Here is a 17,425-nt window from a genome sequence, read left to right as displayed (position 1 = left end):
TCTTTCCCATGGAAAAAAAACGCTACACAAACACAATGATGTGGAGGTGTTACCGGTTACAGATTGTAGGACCCGCATTAATCCCGTTGACCGTCAACGCCAGCGTGACACACACACAGAGACACTCTCTCTCCCACGGATTCTCCGCTCCGCACCACGTGTCACGTTCTCATTGGACCCACTCTCTCTTTCTCTCTCTCCGCTTTTTTTATTTTTTTTGTATTTATTTTAAGAGCACCCTTTTCCATTTCTGTTCTCACACTTCATTTCTTTCTCTTACACGCACTCACACAGAGAGAGAGAGGAATTTCAGTTTCTTCGCCAATCAGAGAGGTACGCTCTTTTCTTCACTCGCTGATTGCTTTCCTTTTCTACTATCTAGGGTTAGGGTTTCGAGGCTTTTTCTTAGATCTACTCGATTTTTGTTTTTTGTTTTTGTTTTTGTTTTTCTAGGTTCGTGTTGATCTTGATCCTTGAGATCTAGGGCTGCTGTTTGGTTTGATTAAATTTCTGTTTTTTATTTTGATTGGATCTGCTAGATAGGGCTTTTTTTTTTTTTTTAATGCTTTTTTGTTGTTTTATATTTATGAATTTGTTTGGTTTGCGAGAAAGTGTCGGAAAATGGAAATGATCGGACTTTGTATTTGAACCTTGGTTTTATTGTTGTGTGAGACTGAAAAACTGTGATCAACTTTACTGAAGTGAGTGTAAAACAGCTCTGTGATGCTTAATTCCTAACGTGACGAGAGTGTGATTTGATCTGTTTAGTAGCTGAGAAAATATTAGCCATTAGGGTAGGAAAACAACAAAGATTTATTTTTACTGTTCCTAATGCGAAATATGTATATGTAGTGTTAATCAATGTATATTAAATAGTGATTGGGAATTTGTAGTTTTGGATATTCAGAAAACAGATAATTAATTAATTATCCTCAGTTTTTTTTTTTTTTTTTAATTCATGTCTGCAAGTTAGGGTTGTGTTGAATTTTTCTGTAGATCAGAACAGTTTTAATAATCAGATTCCAATTTGTGCTTCCTAATATTTCAAAGATGGTTTTTTTTTGGGGAGTGGGTTATTTACAATGTTTGTTTAGTAGATATATATGTTTAATTTTGGGGTTTGTGATATGATATATAATATAGGCCAAGAGATTAATAAGATTTGTATTGAATTGATCTGTGGACTTACAGTAATTTCTATTGTTGTAGCAAAGATGTCGCCAACTGACTCTTCACGCGAGGAGAATGTCTATATGGCCAAGTTAGCTGAGCAGGCCGAGCGCTATGAGGAAATGGTTGAGTTCATGGAGAAAGTTGCAAAGACCGTGGATGTTGAGGAGTTGACTGTGGAGGAAAGGAACCTCCTCTCTGTGGCTTACAAGAACGTGATTGGGGCCAGGAGGGCTTCATGGAGGATCATCTCTTCCATTGAGCAGAAGGAGGAGAGTAGGGGAAATGAGGATCATGTTGTGATCATCAAGGAGTACAGGGGCAAGATTGAGAATGAGCTGAGCAAGATCTGTGACGGCATTTTAGGCCTTCTTGAGACACATCTCATTCCATCGGCCTCAGCTGCTGAGTCGAAGGTGTTTTATCTCAAGATGAAGGGTGATTACCACAGGTACTTGGCTGAGTTTAAGACTGGTGCTGAGAGGAAGGAAGCTGCTGAGAGCACCTTGTTGGCTTACAAGTCTGCACAGGTAGGTGTATGGTGTATGAGGTTGTTATTTTCAATACTCCTCTGTAATTCATTTACTGGGTTTGAAGTTGGGACTTTTCTGTGATAGTGATTTTTGAGCTTGCTTTGCGTTTTTTAAGCAGGATATTGCTTTGGCTGAACTTCCTCCTACTCACCCAATAAGGCTGGGTCTTGCTCTTAACTTCTCTGTGTTCTACTATGAAATCCTTAACTCACCTGATCGTGCTTGCAATCTTGCAAAGCAGGTATTTTTACCTGACTGCTTTTACTTGTTTCATTGTGACTGTAGTATGTTGCAATTATTTATTTATTTATGGGCATGATTTGTTATTTTTTTAAGTAGCCTGACCATTTCTGTTTGGTTCGAGTCGACTTCTAATGCATAGCAATCTAGGAACCAGATTAGACTGTTCTAATGGTAAATTTATTTTCTGAGTTTCTTTTGGGTTACTATTTCCCCAAAGTATCCTGAAATTTTAATAGTAATTCCTTTCATCATAGATAAGCAGTTATATATTTGTACCTTCTTGCCTTCTACTCTTTGTGTGGGGAGTGTGGGGTTGGTAGCAAGCTGATTTTAGGGAGAAAAAAAAAGTGCTTTTTAATATCTCATGGTGACTGATGATTTTCTAACGATTATTTTGACCCTTCTTGGTTTATATTTAGTGCTGTATTTGTATTTGAATCTTAAAGCCGTTGGCTGTAATTTGATTCATTTGAAGACCATATTATGGATTTTTTAATACGCTGACACATGGGGGTCATGGTTTCATCGCTTGAATTATAATATGTTTATGTCCTTGTGGTGGACATATTATCAAACTGGTACAAATTACTTATTAATTCTGTAGGCGTTGGTTCCATTGCTTGAGTTTAATGTGTGTGCCCATGTGTATGGGTGTGATACATATTGCTTGTTAGTAGTTTTTTGGGTTTCTTATCCATTTGTTGTTGTGTATTAATCTAATACCATATATGCAAAACTTGATTTGGTTTTGGAATAATTCATTGAGTACTTGTTATGAAGGAATCGATCTAACCAATGGGGTTGGGTGTTAATCATCTCTCTCTTTCCCCACCTCCATAAACCCCCCCCCCCCCCCCCCGGCCCTCCCAAAAAAAAAATCTCTCTCTGAGTGATCTTCATAATATATTCAACTGATATACTTTGTGCAGAGTTTAGTGTCATGGTTTCAACATGTGAGTTCTAGTGTGTTATCATTATGATAGGGATACTGTTTTGGCTGTTGCTTATCATTAAGGTTGTGAGCTTTTTATGTCTCTGTTGTGGCATTTTTCTTTTTTAAGTTGAATTCCATTTTTAAAGTTTCTGATTTATCCGGCTGAAGTCTCGCCGAAATCTTGACATGAAGTATTAAATCGGAAAAGTATTAAATTGACTACAAGGTTGCAAGGTTGATAGTATGCCATTGTTCTCTCTCTTTTCTCTCTTGCTTGCTCACTCTCTACCCCCTTTGCTTACATTTGGCAGGCTTTTGATGAGGCTATATCTGAGTTGGATACATTGGGTGAGGAGTCCTACAAGGACAGTACCTTGATCATGCAACTTCTCCGAGACAATTTGACTTTGTGGACTTCTGACATCACGGTCTCTCTCTCTCTCTCTCTCTTTCCCCTGCATGTGTCTGTGTGTAGGCTGAAATGTTTGATGTTGCTAGGTCATCATCCTAAACAAATATAGGAAACCTTCATATCCTTCATTTCCTCCGGCTTATTTTTTGTGCATTAAATTCTTTTATTCCCCTTATGTGTTCTGCATCTGCCATTTATAAAATGTAAGCTGGTCTGAGATTGGTTGATTTGACACTTCAACCTGGATCATACTGGGTTCAAAAGCATCTTTACAAGGTTTAACCCAAATAATATTACAAACCAATAGACTCTTGGGATCAGCCTTCATAAAAAAACAACACTATCAAATTGTTGTAGTTGGGTTGGTGATTCAGGTCACATCACATCGATCCAAGTTTTATTTTTATCCATTTGGGGGGGTGGTTAGGCATGTGTGGCTGCTGCATATGATTGTTGCTTTGGTGTCATATCATTGGGATTTTTTCTCCTCCAGTTCCTTGCCTAATGTATTTTGTTGTGTTAATTTAGGATGATGCTGGGGATGAGATCAAAGAAGCATCTAAGCGTGAGTCAGGCGAGGGTCAGCCACCTCAGCAGCAGTGATAAGTTCGTAGGATGTACTCTGTACTTTTAAATCTCGAGACCTCTTACATAGATGGTATGTGGATTGTTGTAGCAGAATTTCTCAATGAACTGAGGATCCTTGGGTGTTTATAGAAGCACCTGGATTGAATTGTTCTGAAAGATATGAATGTGCTTTTTATTATTGATGAGAAGAATATGGTTTGGTGTTTGGAGTGATGTGGAATGCGATTTAGTGCTGAAATTGATGCCTTTGAAGCATCAGTTGCATGGTAGTTTTGATCTGATGGTTATTTATGTTCTTGCATTTTGTGATTGTGCTTTCTTTTTCTTTCCAAGTTGGATTGAACTCCAATCAAACACGGTTCGTTGTGTCTGAGCAATAAAGCTAACCCTTGCGATCATTCCCAAGACTCTTGATCTTCTTGGATCCGGCACTTACCCCACCTTAGCAATGTAAATTATGGCTTCTTTGATTGGTTTCTTTTAAAGCCATATATGGTGATAAAATTGAACTGAATTTTTAGCTTTTGCGCGTGGTACTACTTCTAGACCCTGAGGAGCAGGGAAGATGATTGCTTGTGCCTCTCTCTCTCTCTCTCTCTCTTTCTCTCTCTCTCTCTCTCTCTCTCTACATTTGATTATAATTTAGCTACCCTTTTCCCATTAAACATGGGTGCTACATAATGGCGCAAAGCAAATAAAAGTAAGAAATTATCCAACTTCCTATAGAGTATTCGACTATTCCTAATGGATAAGACCGATGAATAAGCAGCATTCGGCAAATAGAGAGAATCTTATTCCATCTTTGCTTGGTTTGGAATTCTATGCTCGGCTTGTCATTGACATTTTGGTGGTTGGCCGTGTCCTTGTCAACTTGAACAGTTGAACGCAGTCGAATCTATTATTTTTATCGGAAACAAAAATCAATCGATATATTTTTCTAACAATTGCAGTGTGTAGGTTTTTTTTTTTTTTTGACCGGAGAATTTTATATCGTGATTTCTTTTATTATTATTATTTTAATGGAAAACGGGAGAATATATAAATTAAAAGCAAATTAGTATATTACAAAATGGCTTAGCCCTGCAAAGACTCCACCACAGGCAGTGGGTTAGCCAAGATCCAATTTTCGCCAAGCATCTTTGCAGTGGTTAGCCTCCCAGTAGATGTGATCCAACCTCCACTGTTGCATGGGAGATGTGATTCAACCTCCACTGTTGCATTAGGGAATGCCCTCAGAAGGGTCCTACAGACAATGAGTAGAGGATCTAACATAAGGTTGTCACAGGAAAGGTTTTTAATCAAAGGAACAATTACTTCAACATCCATTTCAACAAGTGAGGAAATTTCTAATTGTTGGGTAAAAGAACAGTGGCGGCTCAATTTTTATTTATTTATTTTTAAAGGGGTCAACTTTGACAACTTATTGATCTCTGTAATTGTATTGAATTCCGTTTTGGAATCAGTTCTAAATTAGCTATTAGAACGAAATATTTCGATATCGGAGTGTACTGGTGCACCATTTTGAAATTATATACTATATATACTAGTTTAAGACCCGTGCGTTGTACTATTTTATAATAAACTTATAGAATATATATTTTATCTGAAAAACAATAACAAAATAAAAAATTATTATAATAACCAAATAAATAAATTGTATTGGTATAACAACCATCAAATATAAAATGATAACACTTCAATAGATAAATATTATCTTTTAACATACCAATTGTGCTCTAATTAGACTTGTAGTTACATGTATCAAATTGTTTTCATCTGAATTTTGTATTTACGACAATATTAATGCAAAAAAAAAAAAAAATGTTAGAAGTTGTTTTTACCTTTGGGAGATTGTTGAATACTTCTTTGTACAATATATTTTTAGTGTATCCTTGTTCTTGTTTGTCGTTTTTCTTTATTAAAATCTTTAGTTCTTCAGGGCTTGTTACTTGAGACAAAGTAAAGTACAATTGGTTGTGGTGGAACACTGGACTTGACAAGTAGAGGCCAACATTGTTTAGAGTTTGTTCTTGACTTTTGTTGATTGTTAGCATAACAGATCTTTAAAGGAAATTGTTTTCCTTTTAGGATGAATAGCCACTTTGATTCTGTAGGAGATAGAACTATTCAAGGAATAAGAACCTTTGTTCCAATTTTTTAACCTATCTAAGTAACTCTTGATTTCATTAAGATCAGTGATTTGTTTCAATCCAGATATTTCATTTCTTGTTACGTTTTCTTATACCAACATTGTAGCTCTATCAGGGCCTTTGTTTATATACTTGAAGAGATATTAATTGCTTTAGATCTATTGCACCACTCAACATTTATACGAGCTTGATATTTTACCAATATATTGATATTGTGAGGAACAACATAACCATTATCTAATTTGACATCTCATTTTTGTACAAATCTTCCATCATCTCTTCTTCTATAAATTGGATATCCATCAACATCAATTGTTGCCTTGTTGTAAAAATTCTTCGGAATTTTTTTAGTGCAAGAGCCATTAACCATATAGGCTGAGTTTTATTTGTTGCGCCACATGGTCCATGCATTATGAATTGAGTTATGGCTTCATATGCAATAGGGTATGTGTTTTTGTTTGGAATTTCTGCCGATATAACTCTATCAATGTCAGCTAGTGAAGGACATTTGTGTCATGGTAAAGCCAAATCAAAATATGTGTATGGGGTAGTCCTCTTTTTTGGAATTCAATAGTGTACAAAATTACATAGAACAAACAATGTATTTTTAATTTTTTGTAAAGAAAAATATTAATTGTGATAAATTTTTATAACTATAATTAACATGTAATCAGGAAAAAATTATCATTTTGAGTGATTTTTATTTGATAAAATCATGTCTAACCATATTAATTATAAATGTGTAACAACATTTCATCATTGGAACCCATATCATAAACGTATAATTCATATACGGTATACAAAATAATAACGAAATCTTGTCTAAGTATATTTATGGTCTGTTTGGATTGAGAGCGAAGAATGGAGAATAAAGTAGAGTAGAATAGAATTGGCCCAAAATTAGCCTATTTTACTTTACTCTCCTCCACTTCTCCTCCCTCTCTCTTCAATCCAAACGAGCCCTTAATGATTGAACTGCGGATTGCCTTGAACATCCAGGCGCTTTAATTCTTCTGATGGTGGTTGCCCCTAGTTTATTTGTAGACACCATAAGGGTGTGTTTGTTTGGAGATGAAATAGGGTGGATGGAAAACTTTGGAGAGAAAATGGGAAGGAAAACTTTTTTGAGTGTGTTTGGTTGGGCACTTGGGTGGAGAGGAAGGAAAATAAATGGTGAGGGCATGAGGCCCAAGTGTTTGTAGAAATTTAATACAATTTTTAAAGTATTTCTTTAATCTTCCACTGTAAAGTTTTTTGTAATTTTGAAGTACAAGTAAATTTAATATATATTTATAGAGGAGGACCTCTGGTGAGTAAGGTTCTAGCGAGGGTTGGGAGTTTTACTTTTGCGCAAATTCAACTCCCATAAAAAATAGGGGAGTTGGAAGGTTGAGAAAAGAAGAAGAGGGAAGCTACATTTGAGAGGAGAGAGCAAGTCGAATAGATGATAGGATTTCCGTATTTTAGATTATGAATAAAAAGAAATTCATTGGGCAGCTACCTTCATCTTTTAAAAATTAAAATTTTTTTTTAAAAAAAGTCCGCCAAGACGGACCAATTAAATTAATTTCTTCTATCTCTTTGTATGTATTAAAATATTTAGTATTTTAAAGAAAATAAAAATAAATAATTTGACCAGCGTAATGCACTCAAAAAAAAAAAAAGCCCAACCCTGCCCAATTAAAAAATTCATTTGAAAAGACTAAAGCCCAACCCAACCCAACCGACTTTTTTTTTTTTTTTTTTTTTTTTTATTTATAGGAACCGAACCGACTTTTATTTCCTTGACATCATATACTATATATGTAGGGTCCATTTGGATTGAACTTATTTTTGCTAAAACTAAAAACACTGTAGCAAAATAATTTTTAAATGTGTGAATAGTGTTGTGGGACCCATTTTTAATGAAAAAGTTGTTGAAAAGTGAAATTTGTGGGTCTGTGAACAGTGCACGGATGCACCATTCACGGTTGACTTGGTCAAATAGTGCGGCTGGAAATTAAAAAAAAAAAAAAATTCAAAAAACGTAGACGCAGCTATAATTCGAATCCAAACGGGCACATAAATAGAAACAGATGCAATATTAGGGAGAATCGAATCGACAGATTAGGGTTTTAAGAGAGAGAATCGGAGAAAGAGAGAGAGGAAGATGTGGCTCTATCCACTCTCGATGCCGATGGTGACGGTTGAAGACGAAGGTCATCATGGAAGGTCGCGACATGTGGACAACAGCTCACGTGGAAGGTCAGCACTTGTCTGCAAATGCTTCCATGCTATTTCTGCATTTAGATTGCTTCCTCAGTGTTCCATGATTTTGTTTGTTTTTCTTACTTAATCAATTAGCTCTGTTAAGGACTGTTTAGGTGCCTTAACAATGATGGTTTGTCCCAGTCACATCCATTATCATAGTATTTTCATTAAATTATATTTGCCAAACCATAAACCTCTCCCAACTTTTCAGCCTACATTTTACTAGTAGAAAAGAACTTGATTTTCTGGTTATAAAGGCTCAACGCCATCATTTGTATCCCTACTCCCTACCAATTGGTCATATAATTGAAAATATTCTCACTTCGGTGCATTCACCTTTTCAATATCCTAGTTAATCTTCTGATTTGCATCTTTGTGGCCTAGAATCAGGGCTCATACCTAACCCCATTACCTTTTTTTGCTGTTAAATAATGCAGCTCTAATTATGCAGGAATATATAGTATCTCATCGTTACCGTGTTTGATGATACTGATCTATGATTATCTCTGAGATTGCATCATCTGTTAGTTTACACAAGCTTTTAATTTAACTTCCAAGCATTTCTAACCATTCAGTGAGTGTATTATTAACATGTCGTCGTTCCATTTTGTATGATATGTCTGTCTCTCTTGGCTTGGAATTAGGCATAATCCTCCAATAGTTTCTCATTTACAAGGGATGAACAATTAAGTTAACATTAAATACATGACTATTTTCCCCCCGCTCGGTTCCAATAAAGATTATGCTGGACAAGTTTTCCTTAGGTTTATCTAATCAAACTTTATATTTGTGAATTGTCATTGATACTTCTCTCATCCTCTAGCATGGTTATATGGCATGTCCATAACGTGCATATATGAAATATCATTTTCATATGTTAGGCATCATCAAGGGTACCATGACAACCACACATTCCTACACTGGAGACCAGAGGCTTCTTGATGCAAGTCACCGTGACCTTCGACGTGCACGTGCTGCAGCTCTCAACATAGTCCCAACTTCCACAGGTGCTGCAAAAGCTGTGGCCCTTGTTCTCCCTTCTCTAAAAGGGAAGCTGAATGGCATTGCCCTCCGTGTGCCCACGCCTAATGTCAGTACATTGCAAAGAACGTGATAATTTGAATCATTAATAAGCCAACAAACTGAGCACACTGCAAAGCACGTTAAAAAAAAAATGCAAACACAATGTTCATTTCATCTTTATTTGCTATTATGTATTTTTGTTACATTCTTTTTAATCCCTTTTCCCATATTTACATATTCACATATTTTCGCTACGTTTGCATTTTAATTCATTTCATCTTGTTTGCATCTAATTTTTTTTTTCCCATATTTGCATATTAATTCATAAATTCTCAAAATCATGTTTTAATACCAAAATTCCCAAAAATCATTTTTTAATCCCAAAAATCATGTTTTAATCCCAAAAATTCCCAAAATCATATTTTGACCCCGGTCTTCCTCAAAAATTGCTTTTTGACCCGGAACTTTTCAATATTCATATTTTGACCCTAGTTTTTTTCCATAAAATTACATCTTGACTCCAAGTCTTTCCAAAATTGCAATAAAACCTAGGAAAAACTAACTCCAGTGTGCCTTCTTTAATCTTGAGGTGCACCAATCTACGGAGCGCCCAGCATTCTACGGTGGGATGTTGTACATAGTTGTGCAGGCGGCAGAAGCGAGGGTCTCTTATTTCTTCCTCCGTGGGTTCTTTGGAAACTTGGTTGGATTTAAAGATTCCGTCTGCTATCCATTTGTCTAATAGCACGTCCAGTTCCTTAGGGGTACACGGTATGGGTGGGGGCGTATCATATTCCCTCCCTTCGATTTTCCTTCTCCGTTCTCCAGTGGACACCGCCATAGCCTGCGGGGCATTTCTTTTGTCTGAGCTTGGTTTTACGGACTGGGCCGTCTTCCTAGCTTTCTGCAACAGCTGTGCAAACTGGAAAATTTCTAGATTTTCCAGGACTAGTCTGAATTCCTGAATCATGTTAGTCATACACATTTCTACTAAAGTTCTTTCTTCACAGTGGTCATAGCAGTCAAGTGTTATGTCCCTGAACCTCTTGATGTATTCCATCATATCTTCGCCATTCCTTTGCTTGGTCGCTTGTAGGGTTGCAAGCATTACTGTTTCCTTTCCGTGGAAGTACTTAGTGCAAAATACATCCACCATGTCATCCCAAGTTGGGATCGATCCTGGTTTTAGGCCGATGTACCAGGTGTATGCCCAGTCACACAGTGACTTTGAAAATTCTTGAAGACATAAATCTTTGTCTGCAGTGTAAGGGCCAAGGGTATCAATAAACTTGCTCACGTGCTCCACTGCACTTCCCTTCCTGCCATCATATTGTGCAAAGGCCCTCGGCTCATACCTCTCGGGGTATGGTTTGCTGAGTACTTTCAATGGGTAAGGAGGCCTTCGTGCGTAAAACCTCTCCTTAGGTGTTCTGGCTCTCTCTTGTTCCAGGAGAGCCGCTACTTCAGCCATAGTAATGAAACGCTGTTCTGCATTCCGTGGGACACCTCCTGCTAGTGTCTCTTCTCTGTCTGCCGCATGCTCTGGGTCATGCTGGCTTCCTTTCTCCTTCATCTTGTCTGCTTTTAGTTGATGGATTTTTTCCATCATTTGTTGCTAAGAGTGCTGCAGTGATTGCAATACTTCAATAAAAGTACTGACATTGTCCGTGGGAATTCTTGGCTGCGGCTAAGGATCAGCCCCCATTCTGTTGGCACCTTCCGTTTGGTTAGGTTGCTGTTGGTGAGGTGTTGTTGGCCTGGACTCTGCTTGCGAGGGCACGACACTCATATTTCGTGTCGTTTTGGACTTTGGTGGCATTGTTTGTGAGGGGTTCTGTTTTTTTTTTTTCACCCCTATCTGTTTCCTAACTTCCCAGTGGAGTCGCCAATTGTAAAGTGGTGGGTTGTGCTAGTGGTGTTGGGCTGCTTCCTGCTGCACTAGGCCTAAGTTTTCTGGATAAGGGAGTTGGAACCGGTCCAGCTGCAACTCAAGTTGGTCCAGCTTGTGCGCAAACTAAGCCTGGTTTGCCAGGAACGTACTTGCAGCAGGCAGAGCTGTTTCAGACAAGTTATGGCAGATAGACATAATAATAATAAAATAAATAAAATATTTGGCTACTTAGTAGAAAATGACCAAACAATCCTCAAACACAATTACAGTAATAATAATCACTTTTACAGAAGGAAAAGAACAGAATAAAAGGGGGACAAATAGTAATATGTATGGGTTAATCGGAAGATGAAGAAATCAACAAAAATCTAGTCAGCAGGAGCAAAGCCAGAGAGGGAAGAACGTTCCTTCGTAACACGATTAATCTCTTAGGAAAAGTCCTGCCGTGGAGATTAACTGCCCTGAGAGAAACGAACCTGAATGATTTATGCACAGAGACCCTCTTTGGTTTTAACAGAGAGCACGATTTCGTGAGGGAGAGAGGGAGTCCATCTACCGGTGCATGCCTACCGTTCTAATTCTCACTTTATTTTCTTTCTGGTTGTTTTCTTTATTTCCCTCCCACTCGTTTCTTTTTTATTTCTTGGTATCTTTTTTCAAATCCTATTTCTTAGTTATGGTTCCCGTTGTTACTCTGTTTTTCTATTCATGGCAAGATCCTCTTTTTATAGTGCTGTGAGAGACCGCGCCCCCGGCCCATTTTTATAGGATGTTGAGCCAAACCCATGTGAATGGGTCGAGTCGTATTATTGCCTCTCAAAATGGAGGTTCAACTAGTTATATTTCTCTCTTTAGATTAAGGGTTTTACAATGGAGTCACCACTTATTTAATTATTGGAAAAATAAGAAAACCATAATTGAAATTTTTTTTCATTTTATTAATTTGAAATTGAATTTACATTGATCATAGGAAAATTACATGGTTTTGGTCCTAAATACAATCTAAGATAAAGTACATGGCTTTGTTTCCTAGTTACAATCTAGAAATTGAAAATTACATGGATAAGCATTTGATCTACTAACCCTTGATCTAAGCTCGGAGGCTATGTTACAAGGTGGGAAGGTGTTAGACACCCACCTTGTCCGGTGAAACCGGTCTTCTAGACTATGGTGGCCAACATTCATATCACATCATCCAATATATTATCAATCAATTTGCATGTTGAATTTAATGTGTGTGCATGTGATAAATCCTAATTCAATTTATTAAGGATTGAAAAAATAAATTCTAGTGAATGTGTGTGGATGGTGATAACCTAGATTCAAGAATTTGAAAGAATTATTAAACAAACATGTTTTTCATATTTTTGATGTAAATCTAAGATTAAATCTAGTGATATGCATGAACATGTGATGAACAACCAAGAACATGTGAAGAATACATAAGAACAATTAAGAACATTCAAACATATTCAAGGGAATTATCATGCTTTAATCTTAAATTCTCATCATGGCAACATAAACAAACAGTTAGGGAAGTGGATTATACCTTCATGCAAGATTCATATGGTGGAGGAAGGGACTCTTGATGGAGGTCCTAAGGGTGGAGGAAAAGAATATCTAGGAGAGGGAGAGTGAGTCTCACTTAATACTTTGAGTCTCAGGAAGATTAAGATATGACAAGACTACTCAATTTCACTAGAACTCAAGAGAAGAGAAGAGAGGGGGGGGTTTTTTGTGTGCTTTGGAATGAAGGAGAGGGGGGGTTTATATAGTAGTGGTGGAGGAAATATGAATGGAAGGCCATTTAATGAGGGTTGACAAAGAATCATAAACCTAGACCTCATTTTAACCTTTGAGGAAATCTGGTGCATTAAATGTGGAGATTGATGAGAGTGAAGAGCAAGCAAAGTTTGGTTTTCCCATTTAAATGTGGAGATTGATGAGAGTGAAGAAGCAAGCAAAGTTCGGTTTTCCCGTAGCTGCTGTAACAGCCTGTAGAGCCAACTTTGAAAAATCATATCTGCCTCAATTCTGATTGTAATTGTCTCATTCTTGTGCACAAATTGAAGCCCCGGATGTCTAGTTTCTGAGAAAATTAACCTCATTCACAGATTCAAAATATTCTGAGAGATATCGATGAAATGGTGAGAAGAGGTCATTTGTTAGAAAATGGTTTTAGCACAATTAACATTAATAGGTCCCAAATTAGCTCCCAATTAACATTAAATAGTTCCAATCACTCCCATTTCAGACTTAATTGGTTCCAAATTTACTCTAATTAAAAGATAATTGCACAAATTACTCATTGAATAATTAATGTTTAACTATCTAGTTAATTAGGTGTGTGCAACCCTACCATAAAATGTAGTCCTAACCAATCAAATTATGACACATCATCGATCTCAAATTGATTATACTTATAACCAATTGGAATCAATTGTTCATAATCACATATAGTTAGACTCAATTTGTGCTAGTGCATCTCAGCCATTAAAACTTGATTTGATGATAACTTTCAATCTAATGGTCCGATTAGGGCTCATGACCAGTTGATTTAATCGTTACAACATCAAGATCATTTTGGTGAAATGAGATTAAGGATCTAATGACCAAAATCAAGATGCATATTTTCAATGTGAAATTACCCTTTTACCCTCTATGTGAGGTTAAATACGGGTTGCAAAATAGGGTGTCAACAAGTGCCTGCCGTGACCGAATTTTACTGTTTTAACCCTTAACCTCCTTTATCTGGTCTAGGTGTACTGGCCGACCACCACTGATCCGTCTGTGTGCCACCCCCTCATCACCAGACAAAGAAGGGTATTATGTTTGTTTGTCTGCCATGGCACCCTTTCCTGCTACAGTCTGGGTTCTTTCTCTCTTCCTAGTGGTTCCAACTCAGCATGCTTCCAACTCAGCTTGCAACTCAGCTTGCTTCTTTTTGGTAGTAAGTCATCCCAGCTGGACACTTCCCCGAAAGAGCCTGAGCCGGAACCTCAAAAATAGATTTTTCCCCTCTCCCCACCACCAAACCATGTCTTCTAAATCTCTGACCCCCGACCTCACCATGCCCTGTATTAGTTGGGTACAGGCTGGTGGTGCCTGGGCCTTGCGCATGCCTTCCTTTCATATGTGTCTAAAATCTGTCTGCTGCCCATACGTTTGCCGTGGTCTGGAGGCTTGCTTGCATAGCCTGCCGTCCATTTTCTTTGACCTTTTATGTGGGCTGCTTTTCGATTTCTTGCTCCTTTTAGAAGCTGGGCCTTATTTGATGATGGGCCTTATATTTCTTTGGCCTACTTCTTGATTTCCCTCATTTTCTGCCATATTGTTCTATTATTTCTACTGTAATGACTCAATCCTGCTGGACCTCTTTAAACCAGCCGTTTACTGTTTCCCCTAATGGCTTGGTATGGCCATTGGTTTTCCTACTTATGGGCTCCTGTGTCCGTTTTGTCTTTCTCTTGGGCATCCTTGGCCCACTTGCTTTCTTTGGGCTTCCTTGGCCCTTTTACTAACTCTGCATTCTCATGGGCTTTTACTAACTTCATTGGGCTTTCTTGGCCTAATTACCTTATTCTCATCTTTGGGGTTCGTGGGTCTGCCATAAACCCCTTACTTTCTTTGTTTGCATTACTTTGGGCCTGCGACGACCCTTTCTCACTTTTCTACATCATATACTGGCTATAAGTATGCTATTTCTCTCTTTCCGGGCTTCTTTAAGTCCACTTGCCTCTTCAAGGCCCATTTGTTTATTTGATGGGCCTATGATCCATTATTCCTGTCGCTTGGGCCTAATGGTTTTGCCATCTGCTTGCCAATTCTTTGTTGCCCTTGTTGTTGGGCTTTTCTTCTTTCTACTTGGATTCTCACAAATGACCCTCAACAATATTTTACCAATATATTGATATTGTGAGGAACAACATAACCATTATCTAATTTGACATCTCATTTTTGTACAAATCTTCCATCATCTCTTCTTCTATAAATTGGATATCCATCAACATCAATTGTCGCCTTGTTGTAAAAATTCTTCGGAATTTTTTTAGTGCAAGAGCCATTAACCATATAGGCTAAGTTTTATTTGTTGCGCCACATGGTCCATGCATTATGAATTGAGCTATGGCTTCCTATGCAATAGGGTATGTGTTTTTGTTTGGAATTTCTGCCTATATAACTCTATCAATGTCAGCTAGTGGAAGACATTTGTGTCATGGTAAAGCCAAATCAAAATGTGTATAGGGTAGTCCTATTTTTTGGAATTCAATAGTGTACAAAATTACATAGAACAAACAATGTATTTTTAATTTTTTGTAAAGAAAAATATTAATTGTGATAATTTTTTATAACTATAATTAACATGTAATCAGGCAAAAATTATCATTTTGAGTGATTTTTATTTGATAAAATCATGTCTATCCATATTAATTATAAATGTGTAACAACATTTCATCATTGGAACCTATATCATAAACGTATAATTCATATGCGGTATACAAAATAATAACAAAATCTTGTCTAAGTATATTTATGGTCTGTTTGGATTGAGAGCGAGGAATGGAGAGTAAAGTAGAGTGGAATAGAATTGGCCCAAAATTAGCCTATTTTACTTTACTCTCCTCCACTTCTCCTCCCTCTCTCTTCAATCCAAACGAGCCCTTAATGATTGAACCGCAGATTGCCTTGAACATCCAGGCGCTTTAATTCTTCTGATGGTGGTAGCCCCTAGTTTATTTGTAGACACCATAAGGGTGTGTTTGTTTGGAGGTGAAATAGGGTGGATGGAAAACTTTGGAGAGAAAATGGGAAGGAAATTTTTTTTGAGTGTGTTTGGTTGGGCACTTGGGTGGGGAGGAAGGAAAATAAATGGTGAGGGCATGAGGCCCAAGTGTTTTCTCCCTGGAATCACTAAAAAGTTTTCTCTCCAAAATGGAGAGAAAACTGAAGGGAGAAAATGAGATTGTTTAATGGACAAAAATGCCCATGTCTAGTTCATTTCTTTGTTTTTTTTTTTTCCTTGGACGTTGCCTTTTCTTTTTCTTTTTCTTTTTTTCTTTTTCTGGGCTGTGGGATTGATAGTTGTTGTTGTTGTTTTTTTTTTTTTTTTTTAATTTTTTTTTTTTTCTTTTTGGGTATAACTGGACATGATTTTTTTTTGGGATGTTTTTTATTTTTTAATAAATTGGGTGATTGTTTTTTTTTTTTTGGTTATTTGTCACTTTTTTGTATTAATTGGCCATCATTTTTTAACAAGGGTGTATGCGTAAATTTTTTACAAACTCATTTTTTCCATCTCTCCACTTTTCTGCTTCTAACCAAATAAAAATGAGAGAAATTAAAATTTTTTCTATCTTCTCACAATTTTCTATCCTGTCACTTTTCCATCCCTTTAACCAAACATAACCAAAAAGGATAGATGGGTTGGTGTGTTAATAAGTCTTGCTATTGCGTGTTATTCGTTGCAACACATTCGAGCTGGTGGGTCCAGAAATTCTTTCACAAGAGCTAATGGTCTATCAAAGACAATTGAAATTTGAAATAGACCTTCTGTTTGTCTATCTTGTCTGAGCACTGGTACTTAGTGTGTTATAGGCGCACTCTTTGCAGCGTATGGTTGTTTTGATGCTTGCAATTTTAGAACCTTTTAGTTTCCCCAAACTCATCTCACATGTGCATATTTTAATTTAATTTTTTTAACTGATGTGGTGGTATAGTTGGTAGTTTATGTGACATGAAAAATAATTTTTTATTGTTCCGTTTATCACATTAGTTTTTTCGAAAAAGTTAGGTACCATTTTGACACAATTAAACGGTTTTTGACTAAATTGAAATATAATATAAAAGATAGGGACCAACTTGATATAAACAAAAAGTCTAATATTATTCTAACTTGTGGAGGTGTGAAGTTGAAATCTAAATTTAAAAAATAAGTGGTGTGTGAAGAGGAAATCCAAAGAAAAAACAAAGTAACGGTGTGAGAAGAGGAAATCCAAAGATAAAAAAAGTGATGCCTCTTCTTTTCTTTTTTTTCTTTTCTTTTTTATTTTTTTTATGTGTAGTAATATAATTTAAGTAAAAAAGATAGTAAAAAATAAATTAATAATAAAAAGGATTGGGTTGTAATCAAATTAATATTTTTATCAACTTATAAATTATAGATAAATTAATAATAAAAGGATTAAATGAAGAATTTAAATTGTGATCAAATGAATAATTTTATTGACATGT

General features: G+C 36.6%; 1 protein-coding gene across 2 annotated transcripts; it reads left to right on the top strand.

The window, feature by feature from the left end:
- The first annotated feature begins 225 nt into the window (after positions 1-225).
- Positions 226-4,156, top strand: LOC115975805 (14-3-3-like protein A). 2 transcript variants are annotated; one of them, XM_031096794.1, is made up of 5 exons: positions 226-333; positions 1,210-1,700; positions 1,822-1,944; positions 3,192-3,308; positions 3,821-4,156. In XM_031096794.1, the coding sequence occupies exons 2-5, from the start codon at positions 1,215-1,217 to the stop codon at positions 3,893-3,895; spliced, it is 801 nt and encodes a 266-aa protein (XP_030952654.1). In that variant the 5' UTR covers positions 226-333; positions 1,210-1,214; the 3' UTR covers positions 3,896-4,156. The 2 variants fall into 2 exon arrangements, with proteins under 2 accessions (XP_030952654.1, XP_030952653.1); XM_031096793.1 differs by having other exon boundaries at positions 1,819-1,944.
- Positions 4,157-17,425: the final 13,269 nt, after the last annotated feature.

This window comes from Quercus lobata, chromosome 2, assembly GCF_001633185.2.
Source record: "Quercus lobata isolate SW786 chromosome 2, ValleyOak3.0 Primary Assembly, whole genome shotgun sequence".
Taxonomy (NCBI): domain Eukaryota; kingdom Viridiplantae; phylum Streptophyta; class Magnoliopsida; order Fagales; family Fagaceae; genus Quercus; species Quercus lobata.
Note: the sequence above shows the minus strand (reverse complement) of the source record. Positions and strands in the feature narration are given on the sequence as shown.

What these genes read in the sequence shown, in the direction of transcription:
- LOC115975805 (XM_031096793.1), top strand. Translation starts at nt 1,215, where the DNA reads ATGTCGCCAACTGACTCTTCACGCGAGGAGAATGTCTATATGGCCAAG. An exon ending in TGGCTTACAAGTCTGCACAG is followed by an intron (nt 1,701 to 1,818) that starts GTAGGTGTATGG and finishes GCGTTTTTTAAG; the next exon opens with CAGGATATTGCTTTGGCTGA. An exon ending in CTTGCAATCTTGCAAAGCAG is followed by an intron (nt 1,945 to 3,191) that starts GTATTTTTACCT and finishes TACATTTGGCAG; the next exon opens with GCTTTTGATGAGGCTATATC.